This window comes from Leptonychotes weddellii, chromosome 1 (assembly GCF_054177405.1).
Source record: "Leptonychotes weddellii isolate Sample4059 chromosome 1, ASM5417740v2, whole genome shotgun sequence".
Lineage (NCBI taxonomy): Eukaryota > Metazoa > Chordata > Mammalia > Carnivora > Phocidae > Leptonychotes > Leptonychotes weddellii.
This window is the reverse complement of record NC_138369.1, coordinates 192332760-192347556: the sequence shown is the minus strand read 5'-3', so window position 1 is coordinate 192347556 and position 14797 is coordinate 192332760. Positions and strand designations below refer to the sequence as shown.

The 14797-nt window shown below is 46.4% G+C and overlaps 1 protein-coding gene across 1 annotated transcript in view; it reads right to left on the bottom strand.

The window, feature by feature from the left end:
* The window catches only part of DIP2A (DIP2 acetate--CoA ligase A), a 77735-nt gene extending 64539 nt beyond the window's left edge, over positions 1–13196 (bottom strand). Inside the window, exons 1-5 of the mRNA XM_081821126.1 lie at positions 12388–13196; positions 8564–8981; positions 7707–7826; positions 2093–2212; positions 541–771 (exon numbers count right to left, since the gene is read on the bottom strand). Of these exons, the coding sequence (XP_081677252.1) occupies positions 541–771; positions 2093–2212; positions 7707–7826; positions 8564–8597 (505 nt within the window). The 5' untranslated portion in view covers positions 8598–8981; positions 12388–13196. The remainder of the gene's footprint in view (positions 1–540; positions 772–2092; positions 2213–7706; positions 7827–8563; positions 8982–12387) is intronic.
* Positions 13197–14797: the final 1601 nt, after the last annotated feature.

Below are 14797 nucleotides of genomic sequence, written 5' to 3'. Positions count from 1 at the left end.
GGTTTGCAAGTTTTCCTTTCCAAGATTAATGTAATTTAAAGAAATGGATGAATTAGAAAAGACCTACACATCTTTATGATTTAGCTTTGCCGGACACCGCGGTTCAGGGTTCAGGGTTGCTTCACTTGGGATGTGGCGTCAGGCAGGCCAGACCAGGGCTGCAGCCCGGCCCCCTGCCCCGCTGCTGGCTGCACAGGGTGCTCACGAGGCAAAGAGCGAAGGCGGAGACAACGCAGAGGCAGCAGGCTCAGGGTGGCCATCAGGAGCAACCGAGGCCACGTCTGGGGACCGTCCACCCTACACTTGCCACCTCTACCAGCCCACCCCTCCAGAGCAGGAGGAGATAGGATTCCAGAAACACCACCACTTCTGGGGCCCACGGGGAGGCCAACAAACCACACGGTCTGCAACTGCCAAACCACAGAAGCATCAAGAACTACTTTTGTTCCAAAATGGCCTTTCCAGATGACAAAGAGAAGGTGGGCTTTGATGGGCGCAGGGGCACCCGTCCTGGAGGGGCCGTGGCCGCTCGTTACTGACCTATGTGGGCGTGGGCCGCGGGGCCTGTGAGCGTGGTGGCAGCAGCAGTGGGAGCGGTGGCGGGTCTCCCTCCCGGGTGAGATGAGGTGGAGGATGCAGAGGATGAGGTGGACGAGCCCTGAATGACCCGGTCGAGCCAGGGCTCGATGTTGGAATGGCTCTGGAGCGGAGTGGAGGTGAGTCGCCCGGGTCGCCGTAAAGAGCCCTCATCTTCTGAGGCAGATGATGTGTCTGTGGTTAAAATGACGACAGGCATAATGTAGGGATGAGTAGGGAGGAGGGCGGAGTTCCCACACTGGCACCTGTGTCTCCCAGGCCCGCACACGGCAAGCTTTGTGCCCCAGCCTGGCCCAGGGGTCATCTCAAAGGCTGCCCTCAGTCTCGAAGGGCCTGCGTTTGCCCAGCTGTAAGATCCAAGGAGCCCCACCTGGGAACGTGGGGAAGGGGTTTCACAAGCCCAGCTTCCCCCAGGGGACGGTCTGGGAGCACCACACGCTGGGAGTGAGGGCAACCCCAAGCCCTAAATGGCTTCAGCACACTCCTTGCTGGGGTCCCCAGGTGCTGAGTGCCCACCTGAGCGAACGCCCCACACAACCAGCACACAAGGCTCAGCAGCCGTCAGGGGAGGCACCCCCAGCCCACCCAGGCCGCCCCCGTCCACCTGTGTCCGCCTAGGGGAGCTGGCGGTGAGCTCTGAGAACAAGTCCTTCCCCAAGACAACTGCTTCAGTCAATAGGGTTAACCGTTCGTTAAGGTTCTAGCAAGTCACCGTGACTGTGCATTTTATTGTTATTAAAAGGTTTTTTTAAAAAGTGGGTAGTATCTATAGTTATATTTAGTAGAAACAATAACTTGACAGCTATTTCTAGAATATTTTTTCAACAATATAAACTTTTATTTTTCTTTAGAAAGGAATTGTTACCAAAACCACCAAATTGTCTTGTAAATCTGGTGTGTTTGGGTTTCACTACATCATCAAACCAAAAACTCATGTTGCCATGTTTCATGACTTCAAAAACAAGACAAGCAGCGCAGAGCCCCACACATCACCAACACCGGGTGTGTGCTGAGACAGAGCTTACAACACCTTCGTTAAAGAAAAGCTCCATGTAGAAGTTCTCATTTCTAAAGGTAATGACAACAAAACAGTAATAAATTTTTAAAATCCTCCTAATAGCCTATACTCTCCTGTTTAAGGCCTGGTAACAATATAGTAAATAGTCATTAATAAGATGAGAATAATTTTAAAATTCTTAAATCAGAGAACTTTAGTATTCCAGTAACATTGATTTTAGGTTCCTCTCTTGACTAAAAAGCATAAATAGCATCTTAGTAAAAGAATTAAAATCTACCCAAAAGTCCTGTAGAAAGCAAGCACCCACGGCTAAGAGTCACACTGTGTATACCACAGATTTTCAGGAAGGAATATGGCACATATACAAATATTTCTAATCTCTAATTTTTCCAAATCTTTACTACAGGTCAGAGGGGTCAAGGAAGGCTATGAGGTCAGGGCTGTGGAACCCCACAGAAGCCAACGGTCCGTCCATACCTGGAGGCGTGTAGGTTTCCACCGAGGAATGTACGAGAACAGAACGTCTTTTCGAAGGCATGGGCATCTTCCTCTCCTTGTATTTGGCCAAAGCTGCTTGCACCGCCTCCGTGTGAACATCTACATAAAAACAAGAGCAGAGGGGCACCTGGGTGGCTCAGTTGGTTAAGCGACTGCCTTCGGCTCAGGTCATGATCCTGGAGTCCCGGGATCGAGTCCCGCATCGGGCTCCCTGCTCGGCGGGGGGTCTGCTTCTCCCTCTGACCCTCCTCCCTCTCATTCATGCTCTCTGTCTCTCATTCTCTCGCTCTCAAATAAATAAAATCTTAAAAAAAAAAAAAAAATTTAAAAACAAGAGCAGAAAAGACACTTTCTACAAGATCGCTTAGGAAGTAACAAAATTAAGTTTTATAATCTTATTTGTTTTCATTGAATGTGAAAGAGACATCAGCATGGCCTATCATAAAGGAAGGCACGTGATGGAATGAGCACTGGGTGTTGTATGCAACTGATGAATCATTAAATCCCACCCCTGAAACTAATAATACACTGTATGCTAATTAATTAATTTTAAATTTTAAAAATTTAAAAATTAAAAAAAAATAAGCATGGCCTATGACATTGGCCCTAGATTTCTTTTTCTTTTTTTTTTTTTTTAAAGATTTTATTTATTTATTTGACAGAGAAAGACACAGCGAGAGAGGGAACACAAGCAGGGGGAATGGGAGAGGGAGAAGCAGACTCCCCGCCGAGCAGGGAGCCCGATGCGGGACTCGATCCAGGGACTCCAGGATCATGACCTGAGCCGAAGGCAGTTGCTTAACCAACTGAGCCACCCAGGCGCCCTGGCCCTAGATTTCTTTAACTGTTCCTTCGTTTGTAGATTTGGACCCATGTAAATATTTTCAGTTATAAATCAAAACTATATAAAAAAGAAATCCCCCAAATTAAAAATAAAATGAAATAAATGAACGTAAGCCTGTCTCTAGTTGTTGGCCTAAACTATTCCAAATGACTTTCAAGTACATAGTTAGACCCTTTGGCCTGTTCCTCTGGAGATATCTACTAAGGATGCACAGGAAATATAAACTCTGGGGGCGCCTGGGGGTGCTCAGTCAGTTAAGTGTCCTCAGCTCAGGTCTCGATCTCGGGGCCTGAGTTCAAGCCCTGTGTTGGGCTTCACTACTTAAGAAAAAAAGAAAGAAAGAAAAGAAATACAAACTCTTTTCTGCATCACACAGCGATGCTACCATCCCTGGGAACCAAGACACTCATGAGGAAGAAGATCCAAACACAGAAAGGAAGTGAGGTCAGCCTCTATTCCTGATCTGAATGGAAAGTGTCAGCATGAACACATGTGATATTTTGTCTTTAACTATTATGCGGTACCCCCTCTGCTAAAAATGCCTAGAAGTGCCGGCCCAGGGGCGCGTGGGTGGCTCAGTCGGTTGAGCATGGGACTCTTGATCTTGGGGTATGAGTTTGAGCCCTACGTTGGGCATAGAGCTTACTTAAAATTTTTTTTGAAATAAAAATAAAAAATTAAAAACCATACGAACATTTGGATATTTGATATTAAGGAATTATTTTTACTTATTTTGCGATAATGGTTTTTATCTTTTAGAGCTACAAGGACATGATCCTTTTCAGAAACAGACACCAAGAATATTATGACATCTAAATGAAATAACGTCATCTCTGAGATTTGCTTCAAAATCATGTGGGAAGGGAGGGCGCAGGTGGGGTGTGGATAAACGGATCAAGACTGAGCATGACTGGGGCTGTGCTTCTGGACAATGAGTAATAACACGTGTAATAACACGAGGAAGTCCACTTTTGTACCTGTTTAAATTTTTCTCCAACAAAATGTTTTTAAGGCATTTAAAACCTTTACAGTGAAATGGCCCATAGGGTGCTAATCAGGAAAGATGAAAAATCTGCACACAGATGTATTAAAATAAAATTTACAAACATCAAAGACAACAAGACAATTCTATAAGCTTCCAGAGAGAAAGACTGAATCACCTTGGAAGGATCAAGGAATAGACTCACATTACTCTACAGAAACTACTGGGGGCAAGAAGGCAACGTAGCTAAAGAAAAATGTGTTGAATCTAGAATTTCAAATTCAGCCAAATTATCATTTAAATGTAAGGGTCTAATAAAAATACTCCCAGACATAAGAAGGTGTTTGAGGGAGAGAGACAAATCCAGGAGCCCTGCAACAACACAGCAGTAACTGTGAGCACACACTTTAAACCCTATTGCAGCCTTAGAAACCAACACAATCACGAATACAGGTAAAACAACAGAAGACTAAAAATCGACATGATACCAGCACAACAGGGGTCTAAGCCAACAAATCCAAGAAGCTCAGCAAACCCCAAGAAACATAAAACTACACACTCCAAGGCACATGTAGGTTTCTGTGATTTGTCCCACATCACGGGCCAGCCCAACCTGCACGTAGGCAGACCGGCTAGAGCATGTTGTTTGTGAGACTCGTGCTGCATGAGTGACCTTGGGAGCCTGGTTAGTGGACATTAGCTGGCCTCCAGGTCAGAACCGGCCCTTCTGGTCTGGACCCCAAGAGCTGTAAATCTAGCCTCACATCTCCTCGCATCCCCTGCTGCTCCAGGCTGGGCTGGCCCCCTGGAATGGAATCTGGGACGGGAGGCAGACACATCCAGGAGCCCAGGCTCCTGGAAGATGTAAAGACATGACAACATGGAAATGCAGCTCGCTCCAAACTGCACGTAGGTGAACCAATGTTTAACCTCAGACCCTGTCGTTGGCCCTATAAATACGGCCCTTATGGGGATGGTCAGTGGGAAGTCTCAGCTGCAGGGAGGACGCGCTGCCCAGGCCTCTCAGCGGGGACTCCACCCTGGGTGTCTCCACGGGGCTTCCCCAGCTGATAAGGTCGGGTGTTGCAAGCACCCCATCTGATGTAATTCTGTCCTATCCTCCTTTACTGCTTACTATTTCCCTCATCTATGCGCAGATTTCTCTTTTCTTCTTTCTATTTCTATGATATCAATAAAATGTTCTTTCCCCTTTGAAACTGAAAGTATGGCTGCCACAATGAGAACATTACATCATAACCAAATCACTCAAAACCAGCGATGAAGAGAAAAATCTTAGAAGTGCCAGAGGAGAAAAGTCACATTACAGACAAGGGAACAACAATAAGGAACAAAGCAACAAAACTTGGAGGAAGAGCACTACTGATTGCAACACTTATTACTGAGCTATAATCACTGAAACATGGTTTTGCCGTAAAGATAGACGAATACATCAACAGGCCAGGACAGAGTCCAGAAATAGCATCGCGTCTACCTGCGCAGGTGTTCCTAGAGAGAGGGGCAAAGGCAGTGTGTTCTCAGCAAATGATGGGGGCAAGTGGATATCTGTATGCAAAAAAATGAGCTTTGATTCATACCCTGAACTAATACTAAACTCAACTAAAATATGGATCATAGACCTAAAGCTAAAATATAAAACTACAAAACATCTAGAAGAAAACAGAGGTGACAATCTTTGTGACCTTAGGTGAGGCAAAGATTTTTTAGATACAAGAACAAAAGCATTATCCACTAAAAAGAAAAACAAACAAAAAAACGGTAAGTTGGACTTCATTAAAATTAAAAATTTCCAGGGGCATCTGGGTGGCTCAGTCAGTTAAGCGACTCACTTTTGCTTTCGTCCTGGGGGGTGATCTTGGGTCGTAGGATCAGCCCCACGTTGGGCTCCGTGTTCAGCACGGAGTCTGATTCTGCCTCTCCCTCTGCTCCTCCCCCTACCGCTGCGTTCTCTCTCTTTTTCTCGTGTGCACGCGCGCATGTGCTCAAATAAATAAATAACATCTTTTAAAAAATAAATAAATAGGGCGCCTGGGTGGCTCAGTTGGTTAAGCGACTGCCTTCGGACCAGGTCATGATCCTGGAGTCCCGGGATCGAGTCCCGCATCGGGCTCCCTGCTTGGCAGGGAGTCTGCTTCTCCCTCTCCCACTCCCCGTTTGTGTTCCCTCTCTCGCTGTGTCTTTCTCTGTCAAATAAATTAAAAAAAAAAAAAATCTTTAAAAAAAAAATGAAAAATAAATAAATAAAATGAAATTTAAAACTTCTCCTCTTCAAAAGCCGCTTTAAGAGAATGCAAAGACAAGACAAAACCTCGGAGAAAATACCAGCAAATCACAGTTATGGTCAAGGTCTTGTATTCAGAAAATAAAGAATTAGAACTAGAATGAAGTTCACAGTTTATTAACATCTGTCACATGGAAACAGATGAGGAGCAGAGGACGGCGGGGAGCAGGGAAAGTAGGAAGAAAAGGAGAGAAAGGGGGCCTCTACCATGACCCCATTCATGGAGTGCGTGCGTGCAAGCGAGTATCTGCACGTGCTTGTGGGTATCAGTGGGCGCGTGTGTGCACCTGCATGAGCGCCGGGGTATCTGTGTGTGCACGCAGGCATCGGTGGGTGTGCGAACTGTCGCATGCACCCTCCGCATGCACCTGCAGGTGTCTGTGTGCACCTGCTCAGTGAGATGCTGAGGGTGGTTGTCTCAGGATTCAGAGTTCAGGTGATTTTACTTTTGTCCTTAAACCTGATATATTTGATATCGCATGTATTATTTATATAATCAGAAAAGAAAATAGGGGTGCCTGGGTGGCTCAGGTCATGATCCCAGGGTCCTGGGATCGAGCCCCGCATGGGGCTCCCTGCACGGCGGGAAGCCTGCTTCTCCCTCTCCCACTCCCCCTGCTTGTGTTCCCTTTCTCACTGTGTCTCTCTCTGTCAAATAAATTAATAAAAATCTTAAAAAAAGAAAAAAGAAAAAAGAAAAAAATATTAACAGCGTGACAAATGTATGTTAAATTAGTAAGAAATTATCTGATCAAAAATTTCTCGTCACTTCATCACACTCCCATGTTAACGTAACACATAAAATCTTAACATTCCTCTGAGATATTCTTTAAACAAAATGGTCATTTCTTTATCTCTGTTGAAAGTTTTTCATCATTAAAAAAAAAAGCTTTCCAAAAGAGCTTAAATGGAAAGGAAATGTATGATCACACATGGTGGTGAAGCAGAGTGCCCCAAAGCTACTGACATGCAACCTACAGCTGAAAACATGAATCTTTTCAATGGGCATTCTGATCATTCAAATAAAATGTCACAGGCTAATTTAAATATTGATAAAAGCATGGATAGAGTGGCAGAAATCTCCTTAGAAGGAAATCTCCAAAATTAGAAAAAGAAGGAATAGTAAAAACACCTATAGTAATAAAGCTGCTCCATAACATACAAAAATTACGAATACCAACCCCAAAGCTGGAGGTAGAAAAATGGACCAAAAAGTTTAAAGAAATTATACTAATTGCGGGGGGAAGGACAATTTCTCCGGGGGTTTTTATAAGCATCCCCTGGGGAGAGACCCCCAACCCTACAGGTCACCTTAAGAGATCCTGTGATTGTGGGAAGGTTAGATTTTCTCTTGAAAAGTAGCAGGATGTGGTCAATTATCCTTCAGTGAAAACACTTTCTTCAGCAGCCATTTACAGCCAAGTCCACCGCGGGGGGGTGGGGGGGTTACCCCCTCTCTGGTCCCTACCTGACCGGAAGCGCTCGTCCCGGGAGCTGGTGGGCCGCGGCTTCTGCTGTTTGGGCATGGCGGCTGTGGTTTGTGAGGGAGCGGGGATCCTGTTCTCTGCTTGTAGGGATGGATCTACTCCTGCAACACAATTTTGTACGAACAGCTTGTGTAAACAATTTGCTTTTCCAATGATGGAAAAATCCATTTGAAACAGCACATATTCCTCCTATGTTGCTACACAGAACACACGGTAATAATCTGGGCACATGCATCCCGCAGTGGCCCTTGAAGCCCAGAAGACCCCTGGATCTGGAGGCTGGGAACAGAGCCATGAATACTCACTTCCAGCTCTCTATCCGAAAGTGCCCAGCCTGCCCTGCCTCACTGTCCACCGTCCGCAAAAAGGGTGACCATCACACAGCGTCCCTGAGCACAGCACGTGTGGGCACCTGCGGCAGACTCTCCTGGGAAGGTCCTTCAAAAGCGTGTTTCCTGAATCTGCAAAGGCTGTGTCACTTTCCTGGCACTGTCCATGACGTCAGCCGGCTCCCCAGGAGGCATCCCACGAAGCGGTCCCTGGGGTGATCAGTTGCCCTTGGACACGGGCAGAAACGTGGGACAGTGGCGAGGGAGGGGTGCACGTGACTGTGACAGCCGCAGAGCACTGGGTGCAGAGACCTCAGGCACTGATGCCCTCAGCCTGGGGCGCCTGCTTGCTTGCTGTCTGCAAACCCAACACCCAGACAGCCCGCCACCCTCCATGGCCCCTGACCACACAGGCCCATAGCACAGTGTGGCAAGTAAATGGACGGGGCCCAAGCATACAGGATCGTGAGACAGAATCCGTGGTATTGTCTGAGCTCTAATCTGCTGACCTTTGAGAACAGCACAACGCAAGCCTTCCGGCATGCTTCATCAGAGTGATGAAGGTTCACTTTAGTCTCTGGCTCCAGACATCTCATCCAAGTAGCCAGTAGGCATCCCAGCCCCGTGGGGTCTGCCAAGGCTTCATCACCTCCTGAAGAAAGGCTGTCTATCCCTGCCTCAAACCCACTGCTGGACACAGTGTGGCAGAGGCAAGCCTGTGCGGCCCGGAGACAACGCAGCAAGAGGACACGTGAAAGGACAGCGGAGACCACAGTGGCCGGGGAGACTCAGCACTGCCTCCAGGACACCAGCTTCGGCTCTGGGGACAGGGCGAGCGGCCCCCGGAGCCACACTGCAGACGTGTGAGCAGAAGAGCTGTCATCACTGGGGCTTAGGAACGGCACTGTTGGGCGTTCAGTTACAGAGCTAGAAGATGGGAACACTCCTGGAAATCAGTGTTTAGCTCTTCAAAATGTGAGCATATACACAGTATAGCAATACCGGTCAGCACTGTGATTGGCATCTTGTTTCTTGTGACTGGACAGAATGACTTTAAAGTTCGTAATGGAGAATACACAGGATCTTATGCATGATGGATACATGCCTATGGACATCCTTACATTTGCATTCCAAAATATGGGTGCTTTTATTCTTTGAGATAGATTCGTTTATTCCACAAAAATGTAAGCCCAATGTGAAATTATCACAAGAAAGAGCAGGTACATTTTTAGGTTTTACAAGTACCAAGAGATAACTTTCTAAAAGGGTTACAGCAATTTGCATGCCCACAAGCAATGCATGAAAGTGCCATTTCCCCACACCCTTGTCAGCACTGGGTGTTTAGAAAGATTTTTAGAATTTTGCCAATCTGATACAAGGAAAATGGTTCACTTTAATTTGTACTTCCATATCTACTCGTGGGGTTGAACATCTTCATTTCCTCTTCTTTGAATTTCTATTCATTTCATCCAGCTGATGAGTTCCCGAGAAAGAGCTGCAGGAACCCCGGTCTGCTGGGGTCACGACCCTGGCCCGTGCACGCACCCCAGAGCTGGGGCCCGGCTGGTGGCAGCTCAGCCACTGGGAAATACTTTCACCTCTAGGCAACGAATCATACCTGCTTTCTTTTCCTTTCTAACTCCCAGGTCTCCCATCTTGCAACCCCCACTCAAAGGTGATTCAAATATCCTCCTGAATGTTACAGTATTTTACAATCACAAACATACTTCGAGCTTTGATCCTTCGGAAGCTTCTGTTCGCTGATGCTACACAGAGAGGAGAGCACCCCAGCTCCGCGGCCTCCGCCAGGATGGCAGTAGCCATAAGACAAGGCTTCCTCCTCGGCGCTCTCCTGCATCCTGGCTGGACCGCCTTCCCTGCCACCGGCTGGCTCTTCTGCCCCGAACACCAACACCCCCTTGATGTGACTACGTGGGCACAACCAGGTTTAGTGCTGGAGGCCAGGCCGTTCTCACTAGTAGTCTCTCCCAGAGATGTACTGGCTACTCTCGGAAACTTTCCCCTTCAAATGGGTTATTATTTCCAATCCCAGGTTTGGAAACTTTAAAAACCAGCCAGTGGTAGTCAGACTGGACTACATAAGGTCCACAGATTAATTTGGAAATTAAGATTTCCATTTAGGAAATCAGTATCTTTCTTCATATTTTAGGGTCTTGGCTATTTCTTTCAAGTAGATTTTATGATCCTAATATAGGTTCTGTGACTTTCTTCCTAAGGTATTAAGAGGCATTAGAGTGGGCAGTCCCCGTGGTGCCAAGGCATCAAACACGACCACCTCTGAGTGCAGAGGACTGTCGTTTGCTCTGTTCGTCCTGCTTCGCTCCCCGGTCCTGCAGCGGCGGCGGCGGCCCCCGGAGCAGAGCGGCGTCTCCCCCTGCCTGGGCTGCATGCCACACTGGGCGTCACTTAGTCAGCTACTGGTGACATCTGTCATGTGGGCTCTCAGAGATTAATGAATGTTGGGACATATTCTTTTTATTGTTGGTCTCTTGTGAACTGTACCATCCTGATATTGGCAGTATAAGCCCTGCGCTCCGTTTACAGATTATTACCCGGGGAAGAAACCAGTGGGACGGCGGCAGCAGTAAGGGACACTGAGGCGCCTCAGGAGCGCCCTGTGTCCCCACCTCACTCCACGAGGACACGGCGTGCTGGCTTCGTGAACCACTGCCTTGTCTCTCTTCACCAACTCCATGCGAGCTCCTGAAGAGCACAGTCGGCACGTTTCTCTAGGCTGTGGTGGCTGTGCTCCTTCTGATTGTTTCCTTCACTCCCCATTACGTTCATGAGACTCATCCTTGCTGATGCGCGTGGGTCTTCAAGCTTCCCACCGAGGGGTTCTGCTGCTCGACGTCTGAGCTCTTGGCAGTTTAGGGATCCAATAAACACTGCTGTGCACAGAGAGGACAGGGTGCAAACGTCCCGGAGTTTGTCCCGGGCACCTGTGTGGCGAGTGGCTGGGCACCGCTGCCCCTCTTCAGCTTTACCAGCTGTCCACTCCCCACTGTTGGAATCCCCTCCACAACCCATGCAGGTTACGGGCTTCATCCACATCCCTCCAATTCCCACTGAGGTTAAACATCTTTCTTTGCTGTTGGCTGGTACGCTTGCCCACTTACAAAACAGTGATTCAAGGCTTCAGCCCAGTTTCCTCCTGCACTTTTTGAAAAATCATGTTACGGGACTTTCTGGCTAGTTAAGTTTAAATTAATTACAATTAAATTAAAAATTCAGTCTAGCCGTATTTCAAGAGCTCGAGACCATCCATGGCTAGCGGTTACAGAACATTTCCATTATCACAAAAGGTAATAAATAGGACAGTGCTGCAGTCTATGTTCTGCATACTAGTTCTTTTTCAATTATTTGTGTTACAATTATCTTCCCACTGTGTGACTTGCCCTTGATCTCTTTATGGTGACTTTGGATAAAACGACCTTGTTAATTTAAGCACAGTCACTGTTCCCTCCCTTAGGGTCACAGCTCAGGCCCTTTAGTGACTCCTGAGGTCCTGCCTATCTTTCGATGGTGACCGTTTTCCTATACAATCTTCTAAGACGCCGTAGCTTTTGCCTTTCTCATTGGCCCTTCTGTGCCGGACACTGTTGTGTCCAGTGACACAGATCTTCTATGAGGACAGGGAGCTGTGGCAGCACCATCCCTGCAACGCTGCCCCCCTCCCCAGGCCACGTCTGCACACACATGTGCGTCTGCATCTGGGCTCCGGGGCCTGCTCTTGATCCAGCTGCCTGCCCTTACTCCAAACCAGGCCGTCTTCACGACGAGAGCATGAGAGTAATTCTTCTTATCCTGGGAGGGCACATCTTCCCACCTCATTCTTCCTTTTTGAGCACATTTTGAACCCCTTGGCCCTTTAAACTTATACGTAAATTTTAGAATTAGCTTGTTAAATTCCACCAAAAAAAACCTGTTGAAATGACAAGTGTGTTAGCTCTGCAGATCAATTTAAGGTAGGAAGAATTGACACTTTACAACATTTGTTCTGAACCTAAGTAAGGGGATGTTCCTTACTATAATCACAGAAAGAACTGTATTCTATAATCATAAAAATATAATAAATCCTATTTGGAAATGAGATCTATACCAAACCCAAGCTATAAATTATAACCTGTGGATTATATTATTTAATATTAGATACGTTGGATTTGGATTTTATTATTTAATACTAGACACGTTGCCCAGTCCTCCTTAATAAAATATGAAACATACCAATGTAAAACTCTAAAATCCATATTTAGGTCAAGTTTGGTGAGAAAATTGACTGTTACAAAACAGTTGAGCGTGCTGACTTTACCTTGAATAAGTGGGATATAGCGTGCAAGCAGCTTTGCCCGTTTCTTTTCATATCCTTTTTGAGTGATGTCACCTAAAACGACAGTGGCAAAAGATGATTATATTTCCTCCAAAGTTCCAAAGTTTTTGAATGAAAAAATAATTCATAATGGAGAAACTGGAAACACTAATATCGCCGTACACCCACACAACAGAATACTCTTCAGCAGAAAAAAGGAACAAACTGATATGTACAATTTGGACAGAGCTTCCTAAGTGAAAGCAGCCTGGCTCAAAGGGCTACAAACCGAATTACTCCATTTATAGGACATCCTGGAAAAGATAAAACCATAGGGACAGAGCAGATGGTAGTTGCCAAGAGATGGGGGTGCGGGAAGGGCTGACCACAATGGCGGATGAGGGGATTTTCGGGGGTAATGAAGCCGTTCTGTTTTGACGGTGGTGGTGGCCCATGACCATATGTGTTTGTCAAAACCCAACAGAACTACACACCAGGAAGAGTGGATTTTATTGTATGTAAATAATACTTTGATGTTTAAAAAATTGTGATCAGCATCCCCTAAGAGCCTGTCAGAATTGCAGATTCTAAAAAAATTTAATAAAAATTTTTAAAGTTAAAAACAAAGAAAGAGAAGCAGACTCTGAGGCCATCCCCCAGAATGAAGCTGAGCCTGCATTTTCCCAAGATCGCCAAGCGAGTCCCGTGCGGACTCACGCGTGCAAGTCCTGGTGTAAGGCCACAGTGCATCCCTGGACAAGGACTCGGGAACAGGGACTGCTGTTCTGACAAATGATCATAAAGAAGAACAGCCTAAAAACGAATTAAAGCAGCCAGGAATAAGACAGGAAGTGTGTCTTCATGGAAACACTTCTCAAGCTATGTGCACATCTGTTTCCTAGAGAGAACTTGGCATGCTCAACGGGAATCTGTCGTGTCTTCGAGACTTTATTTAGACCAGAAATATATATATTACAATTTCCACTAGTAGCTTGTTTGGGCAAACTGTCTTTAATAGAAAGCTCTTACTGTTTTGAAGCCCTCGTCCCCTCCCAGTCCCTGCCCCACCAAACCAGCCCAGGACCAGATTGCTGGCAGTCAGAGGGGCAGGATCGCCATCCCCGGGGGCCTCACCAAGCATGGCCTGTACATGATCTCTTGATGTACAATGATCTGTTGTGTCAAAATGTCTCCCATCTAAGTTAAGACTCGCTGGAAGTCTCTGGGGAGACATTCATACACCATCCTACAGAAGACGAGTTTGGGGTCGGGGAGCACCAGGTCCTGCTCTCCCAGCAGGCGGCTGCTCTGGTCCAGGCCAGACTACCGCAAGCTCCCAGTGGGTCTGCACTGCTTTAACCCCAGTTCCTTCAGCCAGCCCTCCCTGCCAAGCCTCTCTTGTGTATCTCACCTACCCTGCAATTGATTAGCCCCTCTGTCCCTACTTTATTCCCCCACCACCCCTACAGCAAACTAGTCTTTTAATTTGAATTTGTTCTGCAGAATGTACACTGCTTTGTGTCCATGTATTTGTGCTTTACCTGAATGGCATGATATTGCAAATCTCACTCTATTTTTTTCTGCTAAGCACTCCATTTTTAACATCAGCCAGTCCATGACGCAGTGAGCACACTAATCCGCTACTACCAGCCAGGGCCCTTGGGGTGCACTGTCCTTGCCCTACCCCCTCACTGCACACTCACAGACACCAAGCCGGGCCAGGATAGGATTGTAGGATTTAGCTGCTTTTTTTTTTTTTTTTTAAGATTTTATTTATTTGTCAGAGAGATAGAGAGAGAGAGAGAGCACAAGCAGGGGGAGTGGCAGGCAGAGGGAGAAGCAGTCTTCCTGCTGAGCAAGGAGCCGGATGCAGGACTCAATCCCAGGACCCGGGGATCATGACCTGAGCCGAAAGCAGATGGTTATGCCACCAAGGCATCCCTATAGAATTTAGCTTCTTAATGTTTAACTTGTGAACAACTTTAAAGCACATGTATTTTTTTAAAGCAGTATCTACTAAAAAATTATGCTTCTTCTGAAATATATGAAAATATGTAATTAAGACAAATTGAAATGAAAACTATATAGTTACATGACACGAAAACTGATAAACCCCTATTTAAAAGCAGAGCACTGATTTTCCAGGATATTTAAAAGTTAAGTATTCATTTCCTAGAGACAGCTTCTTCTTTGGTTCCCATTTCAAATGAACATTTCCAAGGTGAAGGTGCCAGGGAGCGTTCAGAAATGAAACGTTAGCTCCCTGCTTCATGCCTGTGATATTGCAAAAGTGGTCTTGTGTCTTCTCACTGAACCAGCGGAACATAACCAAGCTACGCATCTTCATGTGTAACCAGTTGCCGTATTTGTTACATCCAACTTAGACACTGACCCAACACGCCACTGAATGCAA